Here is a 20,083-nt window from a genome sequence, read left to right on the forward strand (position 1 = left end):
TCAAAGAACAAGTCTAGGACATCTGATGCCAAAGGTACTAAGTTGGGACCAAAAGAAGGTATTTATAAGAAGAAATTTCAAGAAAAATGTTTCAATTGTGACAAAGTAGACCACAAGTCTTTGGAGTGCAGATTGCTAAAGAAGAATATTAAAGAAGCAAATTTGGTTGACTACATGGCACATGATGCGTCGAAAGTAAATCTCGCAGCAGTCATTTCTAAAGTAAACATGGTGGGTTCTAACCCAAAAGAGTGGTGGATTGACACCTATGTTGCTTTGATAAAGAGTTGTTTGCTGCATTTGAAGCAATTGAGAATGGAGAGAAATTGTTCATGAGAAATTCAGCAACTTCTGAAATCAAAGGTCAAGAAAATGTGGTTCTGAAGATGACCTCGGGAAAAGAGCCGACTCTTAATAATGTGATGTGTGAGTTGAAAATTCGAAAGAACCTTTTGTCCGAATCACTTTTGAATAAGCATGGTTTCCCATTGTATTTGAGTCAAACGAAGTTATTTTATCAAAAGATGGAATGTTTGTCGGAAAAAGTTATGTTTCCGATGGTATGTTTAAACAAAATTTAATGGTTGTTAAGTTAAAAATGAATAAAGCAAATTCTTCTACTTATTTGCTTGAGTCTTCAAACTTTTGGCATGGTAGACTAGGACATGTTAACTATGATACTTTACGTAGGCTAGTTAACATGAATTGTATACGCGTGTTCCACATTGATTCCAACCATAAGTGCAAAATTTGTGTTGAGACAAAATTAACAAGGTAATCCTTTAAATCAATTAAACGAAATACAAAACCACTTTATTTAATTCACAGCGACACATGTAATTTAAAACTTATACAAACAAGATGTGGCAATAAGTATTTCATTACTTTTGTCTATGATAGCACAAAATACGGTTATGTGTATCTGCTTAAAAGTAAGGATGAAGCCATAGAGAAATTTGTTCTCTATAAGAATGAAGTTAAAAATCAACTTAATAAGAAAATTAAAGTGTTATGAAGTGATAGAGATGGTGAGTATGAAACACCATTTACAAAATTCTGTGCACAATATGGAATCATACATGAAACCATTGCACCTTATTCTCGCAACAAAATGGTGTTGCTGAACAAAAAAATTGCACCCTAAAAAAATGATGAATGCAATGCTAATAAATTCTGGATTACCTCAGAATATATGGGGAGGAACTGTGTTATCAGCAAATTACATTTAAATAAGGTGCCTCGAAAGAAAATAGAAAAGATCCCTTATGAGTTATGGAAAGGAAGAAAGTCTTCCTATAAATATTTACGAGTGTGGGTAGGGATGTCGAAAAGGGAGAGAAAATACATCACATGAGCAAGTTGAGACCACTTGTCAACGGCTGAAAAAGAACCTTTAGAGCCGAGCATGTAAGGATAGACTTAAAAATAGTAGATTGCATCTTCATTAGCTATACATATAATAGTAGTGCTTATCGATTTCTTGTGTATGATTCTAAAATCTCAGACATATACAAAAACACGATATTGGAATGAAGAAACGCTTCATTCTTAGAAAATGTATTTCCATAAAAGTCCAAAGAAGAAGTAAGCTCATCTAAACGAACATATGAGACTGTGACTGAAAATAGTCATGACCAAGAACTAAAAGAGAAGATTGAGGTTAGACGTAGCAAACGGGAAAGGACGAAAAATCTTATGGTCCTGATTTTCTGACCTATATACTAGAAAGTGAACATCAACGTTATCAAAAAGTTGTGAATTTTTTGGAAGGACCACAATGGAAATATGCCATTAAAAGTGAAATAGATTTTATACCGCAAAATCATGCATGGAAGCTAATAGATCTTCCTCCAGGAAGCAAACCACTAGGTTACAAATGGATTTTCAAAAGGAAAATGAAAGCATATGAAACTACCAAAAAGTACAAGGTCAGATTAGTAATAAAATGTTACAAACAAAGGGAATGCTTTGATTACTTTAATACGTATTCTCCAGTGACGAGAATAGGATGATACTTGCGATTATCGCTCTGCGAAATCTTGAAGTACATCAAATGGATATTAAAACACCTTTTTTAATGGAGATTTAGATAAAGAAATATATATGGAATAATCCAAGGGGTTTTCATTACCAGGACAAGAAAAGAAAGTCTGTAAATTGGTGAAGTCATTATATGGCTAAAAATAAGTACCCAAACAATGGCCTGAAAAATTTGATAATGTCATGATAGAGTGTGGATTTAAAATCTATGAGTGTGACAAATGCATGTCAAAGACACTGAAGATGGTTACGTCATTTTATATCTTTACGTTGACGGCATGCTTATTGTTAGTAGTGACAATAAGATGATTAAAGCCACTAAAGATATGTTAAATTCGAGATTTGACATGAAAGATATAAGTTTAGCTGATGTTATACTTGGAATCAAAATTTCAAGAACTTCAGATGTGCTTGTTCTAAGTCTGTCGTATTATGTGTACAAAATCTTAGAAAAGTTTAATAAGGATGATACTGGTTTGGCTAGAACACCGATAGATACAAGTCAACATCTATCTAAAAATAAAGGTGAAAGTGTCTCTCAAGTAGAATACTCGAGAGTTATTGAAAGTCTAATATACTTGATGAGCTGTACAGACCAGATATAGTCTACACAATCAGTAAACTGAGTAGATATACGAGTAATCCAGGAGCTGATCACTGGAAAGAGATAGTAAGAGTACTAAGGTACTTAAGATATACTCGTAACTTTGGACTGCACTATACAAGATATTCAGCGATCATTTAAGGATATAATGATGCTAATTGGATATCTGATATAAAAGACACAAAGTCTACCAATGGATTTGTATTCACATTGGGAGGTACTGCCATATCCTGAAAATTTTCTAAGCAAAAAATTATAGCCAGATCTACTATGGAATTTGAGTTTATAGCTCTAAATAAATGTGATGAAGAGGTTGAGTGCTTGCGCAACTTTTTAGAGGATATTATAAGATGGTCAAAACTTGTGCCAGCAATTTGCACATATTGTGACTGTCAATAAGCAATTGGAAGCACACAAAGTAACATGTACAACGGTAAGTCTAGACATATACGTCGTAGACACAATACCATAAAGCAGCTACTCTTAACCAGAGTTATCACTATTGACTATGTGAGGTCAAAAGATAACACTGCGGATTCGCTTACCAAAGGGTTAAATAGAGAGTTAGCCCTTGTTTGAGCCCCATTTTTAGGAAAAGAATGAATTTTTGAATAGTGTATTGATAGAAAATGTATTGTTAAAAAATAAGGAAAAGTTTTGGATTTGTGTGTAATATTATTTTATTGAAGAATGTGTGGTTGAAATGATGTTAAAACACTATTAAAAAATTTATTTTTTTCAAAAGAATGGGCTCAAACAAGGGCTTAGTTGGGAAGTCATCAAAAGGAATGAGACTTAAACCCTTGAACGGATAAGTTATTACGGATGAAACCCAATATAGTTCACTGGAGATCCCAAAATCTAGGTTCAAAGGGACGACCTAATTATAAAGATTTAATTAAATCATTGTGGGAGATGCTACATTCCGTCCATTCCTATGATGTAACAGTGATGCTCGGAATGATGAATGATAAGCAATAGGCTTTTAATGATTCTTATATGTCGAAGTTCGAGCCAAGTAATGCGGGTTACTTGTAATAAATATCACCTATGTGAGAGAGAAGTGGGGCTGCTTCTAAGAGAATTGTGTGGAACTCAATTTTTAGAAACTCTCACAGAGCCAGGCGTATGTTCATGGCCAAAACGAACATAATAATGAGAACAGAATTTTGTTAGGAAGAGCCATATGTGGAGTATATCATCGTTTATACAAACAGCAGAATAGTTCAAAGACAACGCGTCTACTGGTCAACTAGTAAAGTAAATATACTTTCACAAGGGAAGGTTCAAAGGGTAATACCTACCTATCCTATGCAGGTTTCAACCATTGAACTTTATCACCAAGTTTTTATTTCACGGTCTTGTGTCCCTCCTGATTTTCATTCATGTGGGGGCTTGTTGGGAAAAAATGGGTTGAGTGGCTAACTTTGGCACAAAATTTGAATGGGACCCGATTGGCTATTTTGGAAGTTTAAGATTGATTTGTGTTCTCCTCCGTGAGAATATCGAAATCATATATTTATTTGCCAAAAATGATGTTCGAGTGAATGAGAAATGTGAGCTCAAAGTGTGCCAATGGAAATGAATTTATGTTGTTAGAGGGAAATTATTTAAGGTTTTTCCTATATAGGAAAATTATGAAAACAAATACCATCTTAAATAAGATTGCACTTTGGAATGGTATGATCATGTGTAATATAGAGGCTCTCTTTAGGTGCACGTGCAGGGGAGCAAATCGAACTTAAATAAGCTTTGGATGTGGAAATTGACCCCTTAGAAGAGCCTACATTTTACTAATTTTTTCTCCTACTAACCGTTTGAATTTCAAAACTGTTGAAATTCCTATATTCATTGCCATTATGTACAGGTTAATAACATTCGTGGTGTTGAGCCTATAATATAATCTGATTTCTAATAGTTCTATACAAGAATAAAAAACAAGAGAAAAACATACAATCTCTGCAAATATTCACAGAACACAGTTTCTGCATGTTTTTGGTTTGCACAGTGCATAGTCACATAGTCGGTGATATTGTTCAGATAAAATCCAATTCGACGGAGTAGTATTTGAGGTGCTCAAATCCTGCTGTTAATCCGTTGAATCTTGGGAGATAGAGGTCCAATTTAACCTAAGCACTTATGGTGAGGGAACAAATCTGTTTTAAGGAAATTGTGTTTACATAGACTTCGGTTAATTTTTTTCTGGTTAATTAGTTTACTTGTTTTGTTTATTAAAAATTAATCTATTTCATTTGGCCAACTAGATTAATTTGTTCATTTTATTGCAATTTAATATGCTATACTTTGCCAAGTTCACAGCATATACGGTATATACAAGATCGGTATATGCAAATACGATAAGTTATTGCATATACGGTATGTTATTGCAAATACGGTAAGTTGTTGTAAATATAGTAAGCCGTTGTAAATACTGTAAGCTGCATATACAGTAAGATACAAATATGGTAAGCTGAATATACGATAAGTTGCATATACGATATACGTAAATACGGTATGTTGTATATACGGTATGCGTAAATCTGGTATCTAAATTGCATATACGCTATGTGTAAATTTGGTATTCATTCCCAACCATTCCATTCGGTACATTTAGTCCAACAGTTTGAACCAGCTATGTCGCCCATGTTTCTAGAGCGGTTGGCAGTGTTACCTGCAGAGTTTATTCCGAGAGTGTTTTTCACTGCATCAGCTACTCCAGATGTCAAATTTGCTGCTCCTCGTACAAGGTTCATGGCCCCTTGTACTGCTCCTTTACCTATGTCTGCTGCTCCTTGTGCCATGTTCTTGACTTGCGTCCCAATATTCAATCATAAAAAAAGTTGTAATTAATGTCGAAATAGTAAATGGACAACATAACTTGTATAGTTTTTCTGTCTATGAATCCCAAACAGAAAGACCCTTACAAAAATCTAGATAATATCACAAAGAATAAAATAGAGAAGATATTGAAAGATCCAAGATTACATCTTGAAGGAAGTTGGTGCCCTGGCCTTGTTTATGAATGTCAAATGGTTGGTTCAGACCATCCCTTCTCATCTGCAATTGCAAAATGGATACTATATTAAGTTGAACAATGTGAAGAGAGAAAGAAAATAACAGCTCAGTTAACTCGAAGAATAAGTTTTGTATGCGAAGCCCTGTTTCCCAATAAATTATAATACCCTGTGTTTGTGTTTCTTAACATAATGTTTTTCTCAGACGAGACTCGAGAGTATAGAAGTATTGTAACGAAAATTACCCGAGCTTGACCTGGAACTTGTGCAGCATTGTGTGTTTAGTTAGGACTTTGGCTTGCCATTTTCTCTTTCTTAATTGCTTTCTTGAATGCAAATCGAAAATCAAGTGAAAGTCATGATTTTACATGTGAATTTATAGTTTTGTGAACTTGGAGGATTCTTGTTAATGTTGTACCTAAATATGTGCATTTATCAACACATGGCATAATGAGATTCAGTACCCTTCAGGGTAATTGGGAAGGGAATGTTTCAAATAGGTTGCAAAGTCAATGGAGAGGGCATGCTAGATTGATCGATCACATTCAAAGGATCCATCTCGGGTTGTCTGGGTAAACCCAGGAAAGAACTTGGTCTATTGGAGTGGTGTAAAGTGCAAGATCGATCGATCTAGCATGGTCTAGTATAGATTCTATACATGTTCGACTTGACACGAATCAATCTTTAATGTGCTATGGGTAGGCACATTTAGGTATAGTGTCAAATTAGCATTATTAGGCTCATGGTCATGTGTGTCATGTCTAATAATCAACGTGAATTGTATTATAATCCAAAATTTCAAAATTGGCATATTATGTTTTTTTCAATTAGAGTGCGTTTGATTGCCTATATTTTCCATGAAAAATGTGTTTTTCCACCCAAATTCTTACTTTTGTATTGTTTAAATTCTTACTTTTGTATTGTTTGATTGCTATTTTTTCCAAGAAAAATATTTTCCCACTTTTGGTCACGTGATCATATTTTCCTCAAAATCAAGGAAAATATTTTCTTTAGGAAGAGTTGGATTTTATTTTCCATGAAATTCACTCTCTCTTTCTCTCTCTTATTTATCCACTCTCTCTCATTAACCCACCAATAAAAAATGGACAAGTATAATATTTTCTAAGTTGAAAATTAAATCAATCAAACACATTTAATTAACAATTTCCATACAAATAAATTCTAGGCAATTAAATTACTTAGAATTTATTTTATTTCCATGCAAATTCCATGTTTGCAATCAAACGCACCCTTAGGGTACGTTTGATTGCAAGTAGGAAAATTCCATGGAAAGAAAATATTTTCCAGGTAATTCAATTGCCTGGAAATTATTTACATGGAAAATGTTAATTACACATGTTTGATTGACTTAAATTTCAACCTCGAAAATGTTATAATTTTCCAACTTTAGGTGTTTGATAGCCATTATTTTCCATGGAAATTGTTATTTTTTCCAATTTTATCTGTTTGACGAGCACTATTTTCCATGGAAATTGTCACTTTTTCCATGAAAAATATTGGATTTTTTTCCATGAAAATTTGTCAATGAATGTTCCAACTCTTAAACAAATTATAGACATAAATTCGGCCAAATCCTAATCAATCCTAATTAATATAGCAGTTAATTTATGGATAAAAACATGCCAAGATTCGGTACGAAAGATGCATAAACACTGTCGAGATGAAATAATTATCCCTACCAATTCAGATTACTACCAGTTAAATATTCTTCTTTGCAATCAAAAATAATAATCAGATAATCAATTCAATAAATAATGATGAAATTTCATCCAATGTATTACATAAAACGAAAATGAAAAAACCCGTAAAATCTCTATCATAAGAAAATAGGAAATAAAATCAACATAGATGTCATACTTTCACATATGTTTGTTGAATTATCCAAGCACGTCATCTTAAAATAGTGGAGGCGGATCACGGCCCAGAATCTCAAATACTAAATCACGCATGAATTCTTCATCAGTCAAACTCATAAATACTCTAGCCAGACTCTCATCCGATCGAAAAATTTTCATTACTTGCATTATGTCACTCTTTTCTATACTCATGCCTTGTAATTTTTCTAGAACCAACTGCCAATTGATGTGGTTTAGTGTATCTAATGTTGCTTGAGTCTCCATAGCATTAGCAATTTTTTTAGATGATTCGGCAATGCTTGATAGGGTAACAAGACTCTCATCATTAGGTTGGGTACGTCGACGGCGAACTTTGTTAGTTCCTCCTTCAGCGTTACGCTTAGGAGCGCGAATGGGACTTGGTTCGGTATCTTCATTTTGACCATCAACTTCATGCACATTTTCATCTAAAAAAATTAATAAAATAAGAATTTGTTAGAATCTCTAATATAATACGAATTATATAAATTTTTATGTACAATCTAGTACGTACCATGTTCGGGGGATAAAATGTCATTGCCGGTTACAGCACGATCTCCTGTAGCATAATCATTTCCAAAGATAGCCTCCAAATCATCATAACGAGCACAAAGTTTGGTCCTCCACTGTTCAAATTCTGGTTTGCCCTACAAGAAAAAGAGTGAAATATGTTTTACGCTAGTCAGTGGTCAAAATAAATTATATTACTAATATTTAAGGAATAATACTTTCGTTGGTTAATGAAATTTTGTACCTTCAACAACTCCTCCCAAGCTAGCACATCGGCTGTGACACGTCCATTATGAGGATCTAACCCAAAACCACTCATACTTAACAACTGACGAACTTCAACATATTCTTTTTTCAGAGTTTTCAATCGCACCCTCACATTCTTATCAGACACCACGACTCCGCATCCATTGTGCACGCTCTCGATTGCTTTGGACACGTGATATGATGAAAAGCCATTGTCACTTCTTTTGTGACTAGCCAACACTTGATGTAGTAGTGCAGTTATCATACAACCATCCATTGCATCACTCCAACATATTTGACGATTCCTAGAATTAGGATCTGCCTGGGTTGAGCTTATTTCCTCCACATCTGAATGGAGGGTTGGTCTAGGAACTCGATAAGGAGCCATAGAGCTTTGTCGAATATTTGCCATGATATCTATAGTGCAAGATTAATAAATAAGAACATTTAAGAAAATTACATGTCAACAATTTGTATCGAATAACAGTAATTCAAATTACAATATTTAAAATTCTAGCAAGTTTATGTCAACTATTATAGGACATGAAAAAAAAAACAAAAAATATGCTTCATGTCAAAACGTCTTCAATTCAAGTAATTACTACAGATGAAAGTCTAGTAAGTATAAATCCATTACATAAAAAGAAAAAGAAATAAAAAAAACGCCACAAGAAAAAAAAAGGAAAAAAAAATCAGATTTCAAGCAACATCAATTCCCGCATTCTGATTGGGAAGATAATCAACCCACATTAAATCCGCAATTGCATTCCTCTTATTAGACCACACTTCCTGATTTGTGAAAGATATGTCAGCATTTGGAGTTTCATCTTCAGAAACATCAACATGCGTAGGGTTAACCTCATCATCACTACTATCTAAGTCGTCCTCCTCACAAACATCTTCAACGTCATCAATCCTTAAGAAGTTGTGGATGGCAGAACAGGCAAGGACTATCTTTGCTTGTGTGTCAATGTCGTGATAGGGTTGATGTCTCAAATATGCAAATCTTTTTTTCAGCAAACCAATTGTACGCTCAATAACATTACGTAGAGATGAATGTCGAAAATTGAACAGCTCCTTACTATTTTCAAGACGTTGACCTTCAATGTCTCTACGATGATAACGAGTCCTATGATATGGTGCAAGAAAACCCGAAACCGATGGGAAGCCAGCGTCAACAAGATAATATTTACCTAGGAAAGAGTTGTTCATAAGATGGTAATTAGGTAATTATTATAACTTATGTGTGGAAGAAATGTTTTCAAAATAGTGACACAACTTACCAACAGGAATTGTTAGCTTATGTCCTTGGCGTAATATTGCACTCCATAACAATCGACCATCATGTGCGGATCCCTCCCAACCGGCAAGCACGTAAGTAAATTTCATATCAAATGTACAAGCTACTAAAACATTTTGGGAGATCACTTGCTTTCTATTGCGATATTTACCTTGCTCCTCTAAAGGCACATACGCAGCAATATGTGTACCATCGATTGCTCCTACGGCATCCTTTAAAAAAGAATACGTTTCAAAATAAATGTGTATATTGAAGTTTTAAGAAATATGACGAAATAACTACAAACCACTAACTTGGAAAAAGGAGTACCATGGCTACACATTTTCTTTTTCGTATGGTGAGTTATGAGGAGTGGCATTAGTCACAACATCTCTATACAGTCCAAGACAAGCGTGTAAGACTCTGTGAAAGTAAAAGCTCACTATTTGATCAGAGCGAAAGAAAGTAAAACGTCCAGTGCGATTACGTTGGTCATGCCCGACTATATTCAAAAAAATTGCGACTTGTTCCTCAATTCGAACGTATTTCCTGTCAACCAATCCATAAGTTCGCAAACGAGCACATAATCTTTGAAATGGACCTATTTTCATCCTAAGGAGATCACGACATATTGTATCACTCGTGCCAAACATTCGTGTAAGTGTTATTTCTCTTTCAGAATCCCAATTTGTATGAGGAGCTCTTGGAAGATGTCGTGCACGACACCTAAGTTCATTATATATCACAATTGCTTGCATGATCATCGTCCAAAATAAACCTAACTGTTGTCGTCGGCATCGACGTTGATTCGTTGTTGTAGCCATGCTATAAACTACCATGGTAAATAAAAATTCAATGTAAGATTAAAACAATGTTTGAATTTGTATATTTAAATGTCCAAAATCACACACATATATATCTAGTTAATTGCTCCAATGAGATACTACGACTTTTTTAGATAAAAGTAAGAAAATATCACTTTTCACATTCTCATTTTTATAAACACCTTGAATGTATCAATTGAATCTAGCAGGAGAAAAAAAAGAATTTATTTAAAGAGAGTATTAGTTATTGTCAAGCTGCTAAATGACACAACTCGAGAAGAAAAAAGAAAGGAAAATGTAAGCACATTGCATAGGATTCTGATAATTAGATCACTAAAAGTGTGGAATTAATGTTTTATAATGACATCCTGATTAATTAATCGAATTATTTTGGGATGTTTTAGTTATAATGACAGGTTTGGAATATTTTTCTCATTTTTCCCAGATAAAATAGTCAAAATATTTAAAGATTGCATTACTGACCATTTGGTTAATTCCACTCACACATTCCAAGTTGCGCTTTAAATATAATTCTAAACATGTGTTGGGTTGAGCATACAATAGATAAAATCTTAATTTTCTTTCTAATTTTTACAATATTGTTCAGTACCATTCATTCTATCCAACCATGCCATAAGAATATGTTAGGTTTTAGCACTATAACATTAATATGTGTTCCCTATCAAACTAGTAAAGTTGGATTTCTCTCTTCAGGCGCCGGGCTTTTGAAACTTCTTAGTCCCTCTACAAGCTTGCTTACTATAACTTTCAGCATAGTATGATAAATTGAAAACTACAACTGATATGTCCTATCCAAGGAAAAAATTTAGATAAACTTGACAGCTTTTGTGCTCTATTCTCTTGCAATAATTTTAATTTATTGTTGGCACAAAATCAATACTTGTTAAATTGCTATTTCTGCTACTGTAAAATTCAACTAGCAGAATTTTTTAGCTAACATGAGAAACATGTTAGGTCCTAAACATGTCAAATTATTGCGGTACTATATCTTCAATCTTTAAGCTGCTGTCATTCACAAATGCAGAGTTCTGGAACATAGGGAGCCAAAAGATTAGTTGAGGGTGATTTTGATACAGCTTCTGGTGAAATAGCTGATAGAACTTTCCATCAAGACCCATGCTTTCCTATCCCAAAAGCAACTCTCCACCCTCAAATCTAATGTGATCCAAAATTGGTGAGGGTGAGGTAGTGATATTAATAAGTGTTACAAATATGCTGCCAATATCTATATCAAGCAAGAGAGGGGGGAGAGAGAGAGAGCATGAGACATTCATCATGTATTATACAATACATACCTTGTTGTACAAAATAACTCCTAAGGACAACAATATGTAGACCAAAAGATACAAGTAGGTCAACAAATGTTGTTTGCTAACCATTGTATCTATTTAGTTTCCCATAAGCAATCACATCAGGGAGTTCTAGCTGACCAAACTTCGTCAAAACTTAAGTAGTGGAACTCAAGAAGAGTTCTAGACAGAGTTGAGGTATTGCTAACTCAACCGTTGCTATTCATTGTTTGATAGATGATGAACATGCCATTTTGATACAGCTTCTGTTTGAATAAGTCTTTGTTTCTTTGAACTAATTTATTTTTTCCTACATATTGTAGTGGACAGGACCAATGCTTTACTATGCCAAGGGAAAGGAAGTAGACGAAGATGTTGCTGCTCTATTATGCACTCTTCATCTGTTGATGTCAAATCCTAATCCCGGTTTCTCTGGGCTTTATACATCATAAAACAAACATGCAGGAGCTCTGTCCAACTCACAACTTTGCTAAATTCCCAAGAGAAAAATCCATGTATGTTCTCACATGGTAGAAATACAACTTAAATTCTAACACTAATTCTATCAGCAGCTCCACCTTGCAGAACCCAAGTTCTCTCTCCCTATAATGCTCAAAAAAGACAACCAATTTCCACACATTCATCAGAATTGCACTGCCTAAACATCTTTAGAGTATCACTGGAATAATGTGCGTTTGATAAATAATGACTCATACATCACAGAAATAGAATTGGGGGTGATTACAGATGAGAAAAATTCTGGAATTCATGTTCCAATACGCATCCAATCACGTGGAATCTCAAAATAAAAAAAAATAAAAAAAACAGAAACAAAATTGGAATCTGCAACTTGAAATAATGAGGACCCATGAAAAAACGAACCTAATAATTTTTAAACACAGAGAATCGACAAAATTGAAGCATCAAGAATATGGTGGTTTGATTGTTAAACTAACCTCAATCTATACAGTCACCGCCTCGTTGCCAACCTTTCGCACTGATTTCCTCGGAGGCAGATCGTCGATTTCTTCTTCCTAGTTCGATTGAATCGATGAGAGAGTGAGACGCCTTCCTGGTTCCTTTCAATCGATGAGAGCAGGTTGAATGGATGAGAGAGAGGGTACGTGGGTAGAGATGAGAGAGAGAGATATTTATGTGGGTTGGTTACTAGAATTTTTGGAAGGGTTAAATTCCATAAAAAAATAAAATCCACCCTATCCCAAGGAAAATATTTTCCTTGTTTTTAAAGAAAATGTGGTCACGTGACCAAAACAAGGAAAATATTTTCCTTGGAAAAAATTGTTAATCAAATAAGACAAAAGTAGGAAATTAGGTGGAAAAAACCCATTTTTCATGAAAAATGTGTGCAATCAAACGCACCCTTAATTCAATCATTTTCCAACAATCTAAATTTTGAGACACGTGATTTATAAACACAAACTTTGAATGAAAAGTATGTTTTAACTAAAGGTTCAAAATAGGGTTCTCAACTCGATTAAGCCTATTGGCTGTATCGAACAACATCAATATAACTCAATTTTTATGATGAACTATTGTTGAAAAATGTGTGGTCGTGGACATTTTTATTTTTTAGTTTTAAGTTTCAAAGTTTGAAGTTTGTAATAATGAATAATGATAAAGACTCTTTACGAAATGTGATCTGAAAAATATTGTTTCGTGTGGCATTCAGAATAAAATAATTTGTATTTACTTTGGAATTTAACGGTGACATTTATGACTTAATGTTGACATTTATAATTGTTATAAATTTGAGTGACCATAATTTAAATTTATTACAAAGTGAAATGAATTAAGTGCTCGTTTGGTAGGGAGTTAATTAATTGATTTTTTGACTGTTAGAGATAAAGTGAATCTTATCTGCGAAAGAAGAATTCAAAATAACGATTGAAATAGTGAAATAATAGTAAAAAAATTGATATTAATTGAATTAAAATTTTTATCAAACATGCTCAAAATTAATTCATCAAACGGAACTAACCACCAACTGATGACGCGCTGCGTGGCGTTTTCTTAATCAGTCTTTCCATTTCGTGCGCCTATACTCTAATCTGTGCACAATAACGGACACAAACTAACCACGTCTCCTCGGCGCATGTTAGCCCGATACCCTCTTACCAATTTGAGGCGGGAAACATGTGAACCGTTTTCTTCAATCTAATGCGTCTCTTCAACCCGTCAATGGCTTCCGGATCGAACTCTCTGATTTGGTTCCGAAAGGGGCTTCGAATCCACGACAATCCGGCTCTCGAGCACGCGGCTAAGGGGTCCTACTTTTTGTATCCTGTTTTCGTGATCGATCCTCATTACATGGAGCCTGATGTCACGGCTTTTTCCCAAGGGTCGGAGCGAGCCGGGTTGAACCGAATTAGGTTCTTGCTCGAGAGCCTCGTGGATCTCGATTTGAGCCTAAAAAGGCTCGGGTCGCGTTTGGTGGTGCTCAAGGGTGAACCTAGCCAGGTCTTGATTCGCTGCTTGAAGGAGGTAATCTAAATTTAATTGAATTTTGGCATGTGCTTCTTTGCTTGTGATTTACAGTATTTAATCTGTTTTATCCTTTTTTCTGAGTGCATTCCTGTGTAACTCTTATGCGTCCTCAACATCTAATATCATTTCTTTTGTTGGAGCGACCAGTGGAGCATAAGCAAGCTATGTTTTGAATATGACACGGACCCATATTATCAAGCTCTAGATAATCAAGTCAAGGTCGGAACTTTTTTCTAGATAGAGGAACATTGATGTCTTAATTCTCTTCGGTTGCTAGATTTTTTAGCATGTTGTTATCCTTTTATAATCTGCTTATTTGGCTACCAAATATGTTCTTTCTGCAGAGTTATGCAACTGCAGCTGGCATAGAGATATTTTCACCTGTCAGCCACACCCTCTTCAATCCTGCGGATATCATACAGAAGGTAGATGTTGATCTAGTTTCCACTAATGCTAGATTGCCAAATTCTTTTCAATGAGAAGTGTTTTTCCTTTAATTTTTGGAACTGGGTGATAATCAAACTCCGATCACTTGATCAATTATCTTTCTTTGACTATTTATTTGGTTCATTTGTCTACCTGTTAATATCTGAAAGAACGGTGGAAGACCACCTTTGAGCTATCAGTCTTTTGTCAAACTTGCTGGTGAACCCTCTTGGGCAGCGTCGCCTGTTTCAAATGCACTTTCTTGGCTTCCTCCTGTTGGAAACTGTTCAACTACAGAAGTCCCATCAATGGAAGAACTTGGCTATGATGACAGTGCGAAGGTATGAAGTCAAATGCTTCTTTAAAATTATAATCTGTTGTGTATAGTACTATCTAATCCACCTTACTGAACATACCACAAGTGGTCCTTTTCGCAATATTTGTAACAGACATTGTGAACAGGTAGAGAGATCTCCTTTTAAAGGTGGTGAATCAGAAGCATTGAGACGATTGAGAGAGTCTCTGTCAAACAAGGTATTATTGGTTAAAATAATGACATTTCAAAGGCATGGAACGTTTTATTACTCCTGAAAATTCTGCAAGGATGGCTTTTGTATTATCTTTAGTTTGCTGGTTTTGTATTTGAGAATGCAGATCTGAGTTAACTGCGGTATTATTAACCTTCAAATTAAGTATTCGTTTACTTTGAAAAAGAATGGCTAAATCCTTGAAGTTTGGGCGAATGCAGTTATCAGCAAATTTGGCACCTGATTTATTCAATTGTTAATTGTGTTGTTAATTTATCTGAATTTTGCTTTTCCAGACTAAACTCCTGATCCTATGTTGCAGGAATGGGTGGCTAACTTTGAGAAACCCAAGGGTGATCCATCTGCATTTCTATCACCAGCAACAACTGTATTATCGCCTTACTTGAAAGTAGGTCACATGTGGGCTGTGCTGTTTTCAGTCTATTTTCCTGAAGTATTCTGATCTTTCTTCTTTTTTCAATTGTTGGAAGTTTGGTTGTCTGTCTTCTAGGTACTTCTACCAGTGCATTCAGGACATCCAGAGAACTGTTAAGAAGCACACATCTCCCCCCGTTTCTCTTCTTGGACAGGTCAGTTTACAAACTTGTATAACAGTTGTAATCCTTATATATTTATCTTCCTGATAATTTCAACTTCTGCAGTTATTATGGCGAGATTTTTTCTACACCGTTGCTTTTGGAACTCCTAATTTTGAGCAAATGAAGGACAATAGAATATGCAAGCAGGTAATTGCAGCATTTTTCTTGTGAAGTGATCACTAGTTTGCCTCATCCAGATTAAAGGAAAGGAGAAGAAGAAGAGAAGCTTAACGAACTTTCCTTTCCCTTGAAAAAAAAAAAGAAGCAAAAATTATGTTTCTTTTGTGCCACATTCAACTAATTTGAAAAGTTAAAAATATTAAGCAAGTCCCCATGAAATTCCTTTTGGGCTGACAAATATTTTCTCTCCATTTTTTCACATTTTCCTCTAAAATTAAACAAATGAAAGTATTTTACTTTCTCTCTCTTCTTTAGTTTTATGTCATTTTCCTTTTGTTCTGTTCTTTTCTCTCCTAATTCTCTCTTCTCTAGTGCATCTATAACTATTTTGGCTTTATTATTATTATTATTATTATTATTATTATTATTATTTTGGTTTCATTTGGTAGCTACTCTCTATGATTGTCTTTTCTCATACTTGACAAAATGGTGTCTAATATCGATGATATAAAATCCATATTACATGTCTGAATTTTCACTTCTTTGGTGTTGTCGCTAATACATCAGTTAAATATGGAACCATAGCTGATTTGACGTGGTTTGACGGACGTGCATGCAATATACAAATGGGTTCTTCTAGTTTATTTATTTATCATCATCATCATCAAATAGCCACTCAATAATCATCACTCATATACATGTAATGACATGGGTAGACTATTTGATGGGATTTCTAGCATGATCATCAGAAACATAGAATCAATCAATTAATTAGTAACAGATTAGTGTTAGGAGGCAACGAGTGTTTCTCTATTATATTCTTTTTCCTACTCACACGTTCTCAAAGTTAGATGAAGGAAATGGTACTGAGAAACTATTGTACTACATGAGGCACAAAGAGTTTGCATATTATGATACAAGTACCACGTTAAAACTACAATAAATTCTTGCTGCAAGGGAGACATTAGGTTGGGCATGACCCGACATATAAATTTTTTTTATCAGTACTTGCATGTCTTGGGCTAAAAATTGCATGACGTTGCCCAATTTTTATTTTATTTTCATATAGATACCATGGAAATATGATGATGAATTGCTAGCTGCTTGGAGAGATGGCAGGACAGGATTTCCTTGGATTGATGCCATAATGGTCCAGGTTAGGTCTATGGACTAGGTTCCATTGAACTTTCAATTCAGAAGTTACAGTCCCAGTGGTTCTTTGTTAATTCTTTGTGTCATGTACTGGTATCTGACTATTTTATATTTAAACAGCTGCATAAATGGGGGTGGATGCACCATCTTGCTCGGCATTGTGTTGCATGTTTTTTAACTCGTGGAGATCTGGTAATTGTACTTATAGTCATGTGGGCCTTGTCTTCTAACCTCTTATCTCTTTTTATTGATATTGCTCCAATTCCTGACAGTTTGTGCATTGGGAAAAAGGGCGTGATGTCTTTGAGAGACTTCTTATTGATTCTGATTGGGCAATAAATAATGGGAACTGGTTGTGGCTCTCATGCTCCTCATTTTTTTACCAGGTATATTTAATGACCTTTTCGCTTTCATAGCTGTAGTTACGAACAAGTGCATCTCTTTTCTGAGCCTACATGGTGTTGCACCTTAGAGCTGTCAAATGCAGACTAGAAAAGCTGGCCATCTTGGCATCAGTCATGTTATGAATATTGCAAGTATTACATATTTGGTAGGAAAAATTGGACAGTACTGCATATATTATAGAAAAAAAAGAAGTTCAAATCTTGTTCATCATACTATCCAGTCCCAAACATGGACTTTTAAAAGTGTCAATTTTGATATATTTTCACCCACGTTGGAGTTTTCTTTGCTTTCATGGACTTCCATGAGTTTGTTGTGGCTAATTTGATGGTCCAAAATTGTTTATCGCCAGCACGCATGCATCACAGGATTTTAATTTCATTTATGATTCTACCAGTTTTCTCCATAATTTGCATGAAAGCCTGATTATTGTTTTTTCTGCATTTTATAGTACAACCGAATTTATTCTCCAATCTCATTTGGAAAGAAGTACGATCCTAATGGGAACTACATTAGGTATTTTCTTCCGGTATTAAAAGGTGTGTCCAAATGTTTATCTTGGTTTTATTGGTTTGTTACTTTCAGTAGCATAAAACTTCACCATGTATAATGTTTATTCCCAGACATGCCTAAGGAGTATATTTATGAGCCATGGACAGCTCCTTTGAGCATACAAGTTAAGGCCAAATGCATCATTGGAAAAGATTATCCAAAACCGGGTCAGTTGCCTCTGTAATTTCACTTTCACCTAGCTGGATGCTTCAATTATACTTAGAGTGTGTTTGATTGACATGGAAAATATCACCTAGAAAAGAAAATGTTTTCCATCTTTTGTGGAAAATGTAAACCACCTCTATCCAAGGAAAATGTTTTCCTTAAAAACAAGGAAAATTAGGCATATTTTCAAAAGTTGGAAAATATTTTCCATGGAAAAAAATAGCAATCAAACACTCAAAGTAGGAATTTGGGTGGAAAACTGATATTTTCCATGGAAAATAAATATAATCAAACACACCATTAATGATTTATTCTGGAAGTGTAGATTTATCATTATCTGATCATGTCCATGTAGGTCACAGACTTGATGTTATTTTGATAATTGTAATGGCTCTTAAGATGATTTATAATGTTGATAGCCTATTATAAATGGTACCTATCATTATGAGAGGCCTTGGAGACGGTTGCCAGTGGATCGCAATAGAAAATACGTCAAAATTATTCTTAGTTTATAACAGATAATGGAATCTTCTAAGTTTTTTCTTAAAACTCCTTATCACTTTGAACGTTGCCTCAGCCATTTTTTGGAGATAATTTGTATTAGGTGTTTATTTTTTGAAGGAAAATATTAGTTGTTAAATTGCCCTTTTAGCTTCTCGTGTGTGTACCCCTTGATCATATTATTTTACGTTATGAACTTTTTTAGTCTTATCATGATCTGTTATTTATGCTCTTTCGGAAAATCTCTTTCATCTTTCCATTTCGTCTAATTTCTGTTGGCTTTGGAGAAGCCATCTTGCTAACTGGGCGCTCTCTGTACTCCATTCCAGTGGTCTCCCACGATTCTGCAAGCAAAGAATGCAAGCAGATATTATATGAAGCGTATGAGTTGAACAAAACATTGAATGGCATAGTGAGTGAAGAAGACCTGAAAAGTTTGAGGAGAAAAGTCGAGGATCATAAGACTCTGGAGTCAAAATCCAAAAGACTAAAACAGACGCAGATTGGCTAATGTACGAGACATGTTATCGAACATTACGTGGCTACGTACTGAAGCACATAAGCCATCATGTGGAAACAAAGCCGGACTACTGTCTGTTTCAATTTCTTGAAGGAGATGGCAATATTGTTAGGACTTTGTTTTCAAGGGCAGAAGAAAAGTTAAACATTAGGGTCACGTTTAGTATTTAGAACTGGATAGTACTGAACTATGTTGTAACTTAGTTTTCTTCTCCAATAATGTTCAATCGACCTTACAAAATATGCCGCAGAAGGTGTAGTTCAATCTCCTACTTTAATGCCTATCTCTACTTCTCTTTTCACTTCTTGATGTTTTGTGTGTATTAAGTTGCGTGTTTTCCTTATTTACGTGTTTATTGCTTTAATGTCGCTACCTCGTTGCTGGAATTTTAAAAAATTAGTCTTCTTTTTCAAGGTCATAAGCAATGGTTTGCAGAAGTACAATTTCTTGTTGTTGTCGAGCATCCAAATCTTGTCAAACTTTTTGGATATGGCGCCAAGGATGGGGAGAGAGTATACATCAGTTACTCGTAAATGAGTACATAGCTACTTATGTACGAGGGATATAAAGGCAGAAGGTGGGTTTATACTTTATATCATGATTGCAAGAGTATTTTTAAGATACTCTATTTTTAAATAGTATATTCTATAATTTGGAGAGCATCTATAAATTTAGAGACTAAAAATTTTGAAATACTCCAACAAGTTCTTTATATTTAACACTTAATTTTATTAATCTGAAAAAATATTTATTATTTCTCTCCATCTTTTATTTTAACTAACTTTTCTTTAAATTATTTGGAGAGTCAAATTAAAGAACATGATTTTAAAAGTCGTTTCATGTTTAAAACATATCATGAAGATGCTCTAATTGAATTTACCCTAATTGGGGG

The 20,083-nt window shown here is 34.5% G+C and overlaps 1 protein-coding gene across 1 annotated transcript; it reads left to right on the forward strand.

Annotated features, from left to right (window-relative positions):
- The first annotated feature begins 13,807 nt into the window (after positions 1 to 13,807).
- Positions 13,808 to 19,492, forward strand: LOC111405171 ((6-4)DNA photolyase). Its single transcript, XM_023033940.1, has 14 exons — positions 13,808 to 14,224; positions 14,375 to 14,446; positions 14,572 to 14,652; positions 14,824 to 14,994; positions 15,116 to 15,187; positions 15,503 to 15,589; positions 15,672 to 15,770; positions 15,843 to 15,926; positions 16,969 to 17,055; positions 17,172 to 17,243; positions 17,324 to 17,437; positions 17,905 to 17,992; positions 18,077 to 18,172; positions 19,001 to 19,492. Exons 1-14 carry the CDS (start codon positions 13,901 to 13,903, stop codon positions 19,180 to 19,182), a joined length of 1,629 nt encoding a protein of 542 aa, XP_022889708.1. The 5' UTR covers positions 13,808 to 13,900; the 3' UTR covers positions 19,183 to 19,492.
- The last annotated feature ends 591 nt before the right edge of the window (positions 19,493 to 20,083 follow it).

The sequence above is a fragment of the Olea europaea genome, chromosome 12, assembly GCF_002742605.1.
Source record: "Olea europaea var. sylvestris chromosome 12, O_europaea_v1, whole genome shotgun sequence".
Taxonomy (NCBI): domain Eukaryota; kingdom Viridiplantae; phylum Streptophyta; class Magnoliopsida; order Lamiales; family Oleaceae; genus Olea; species Olea europaea.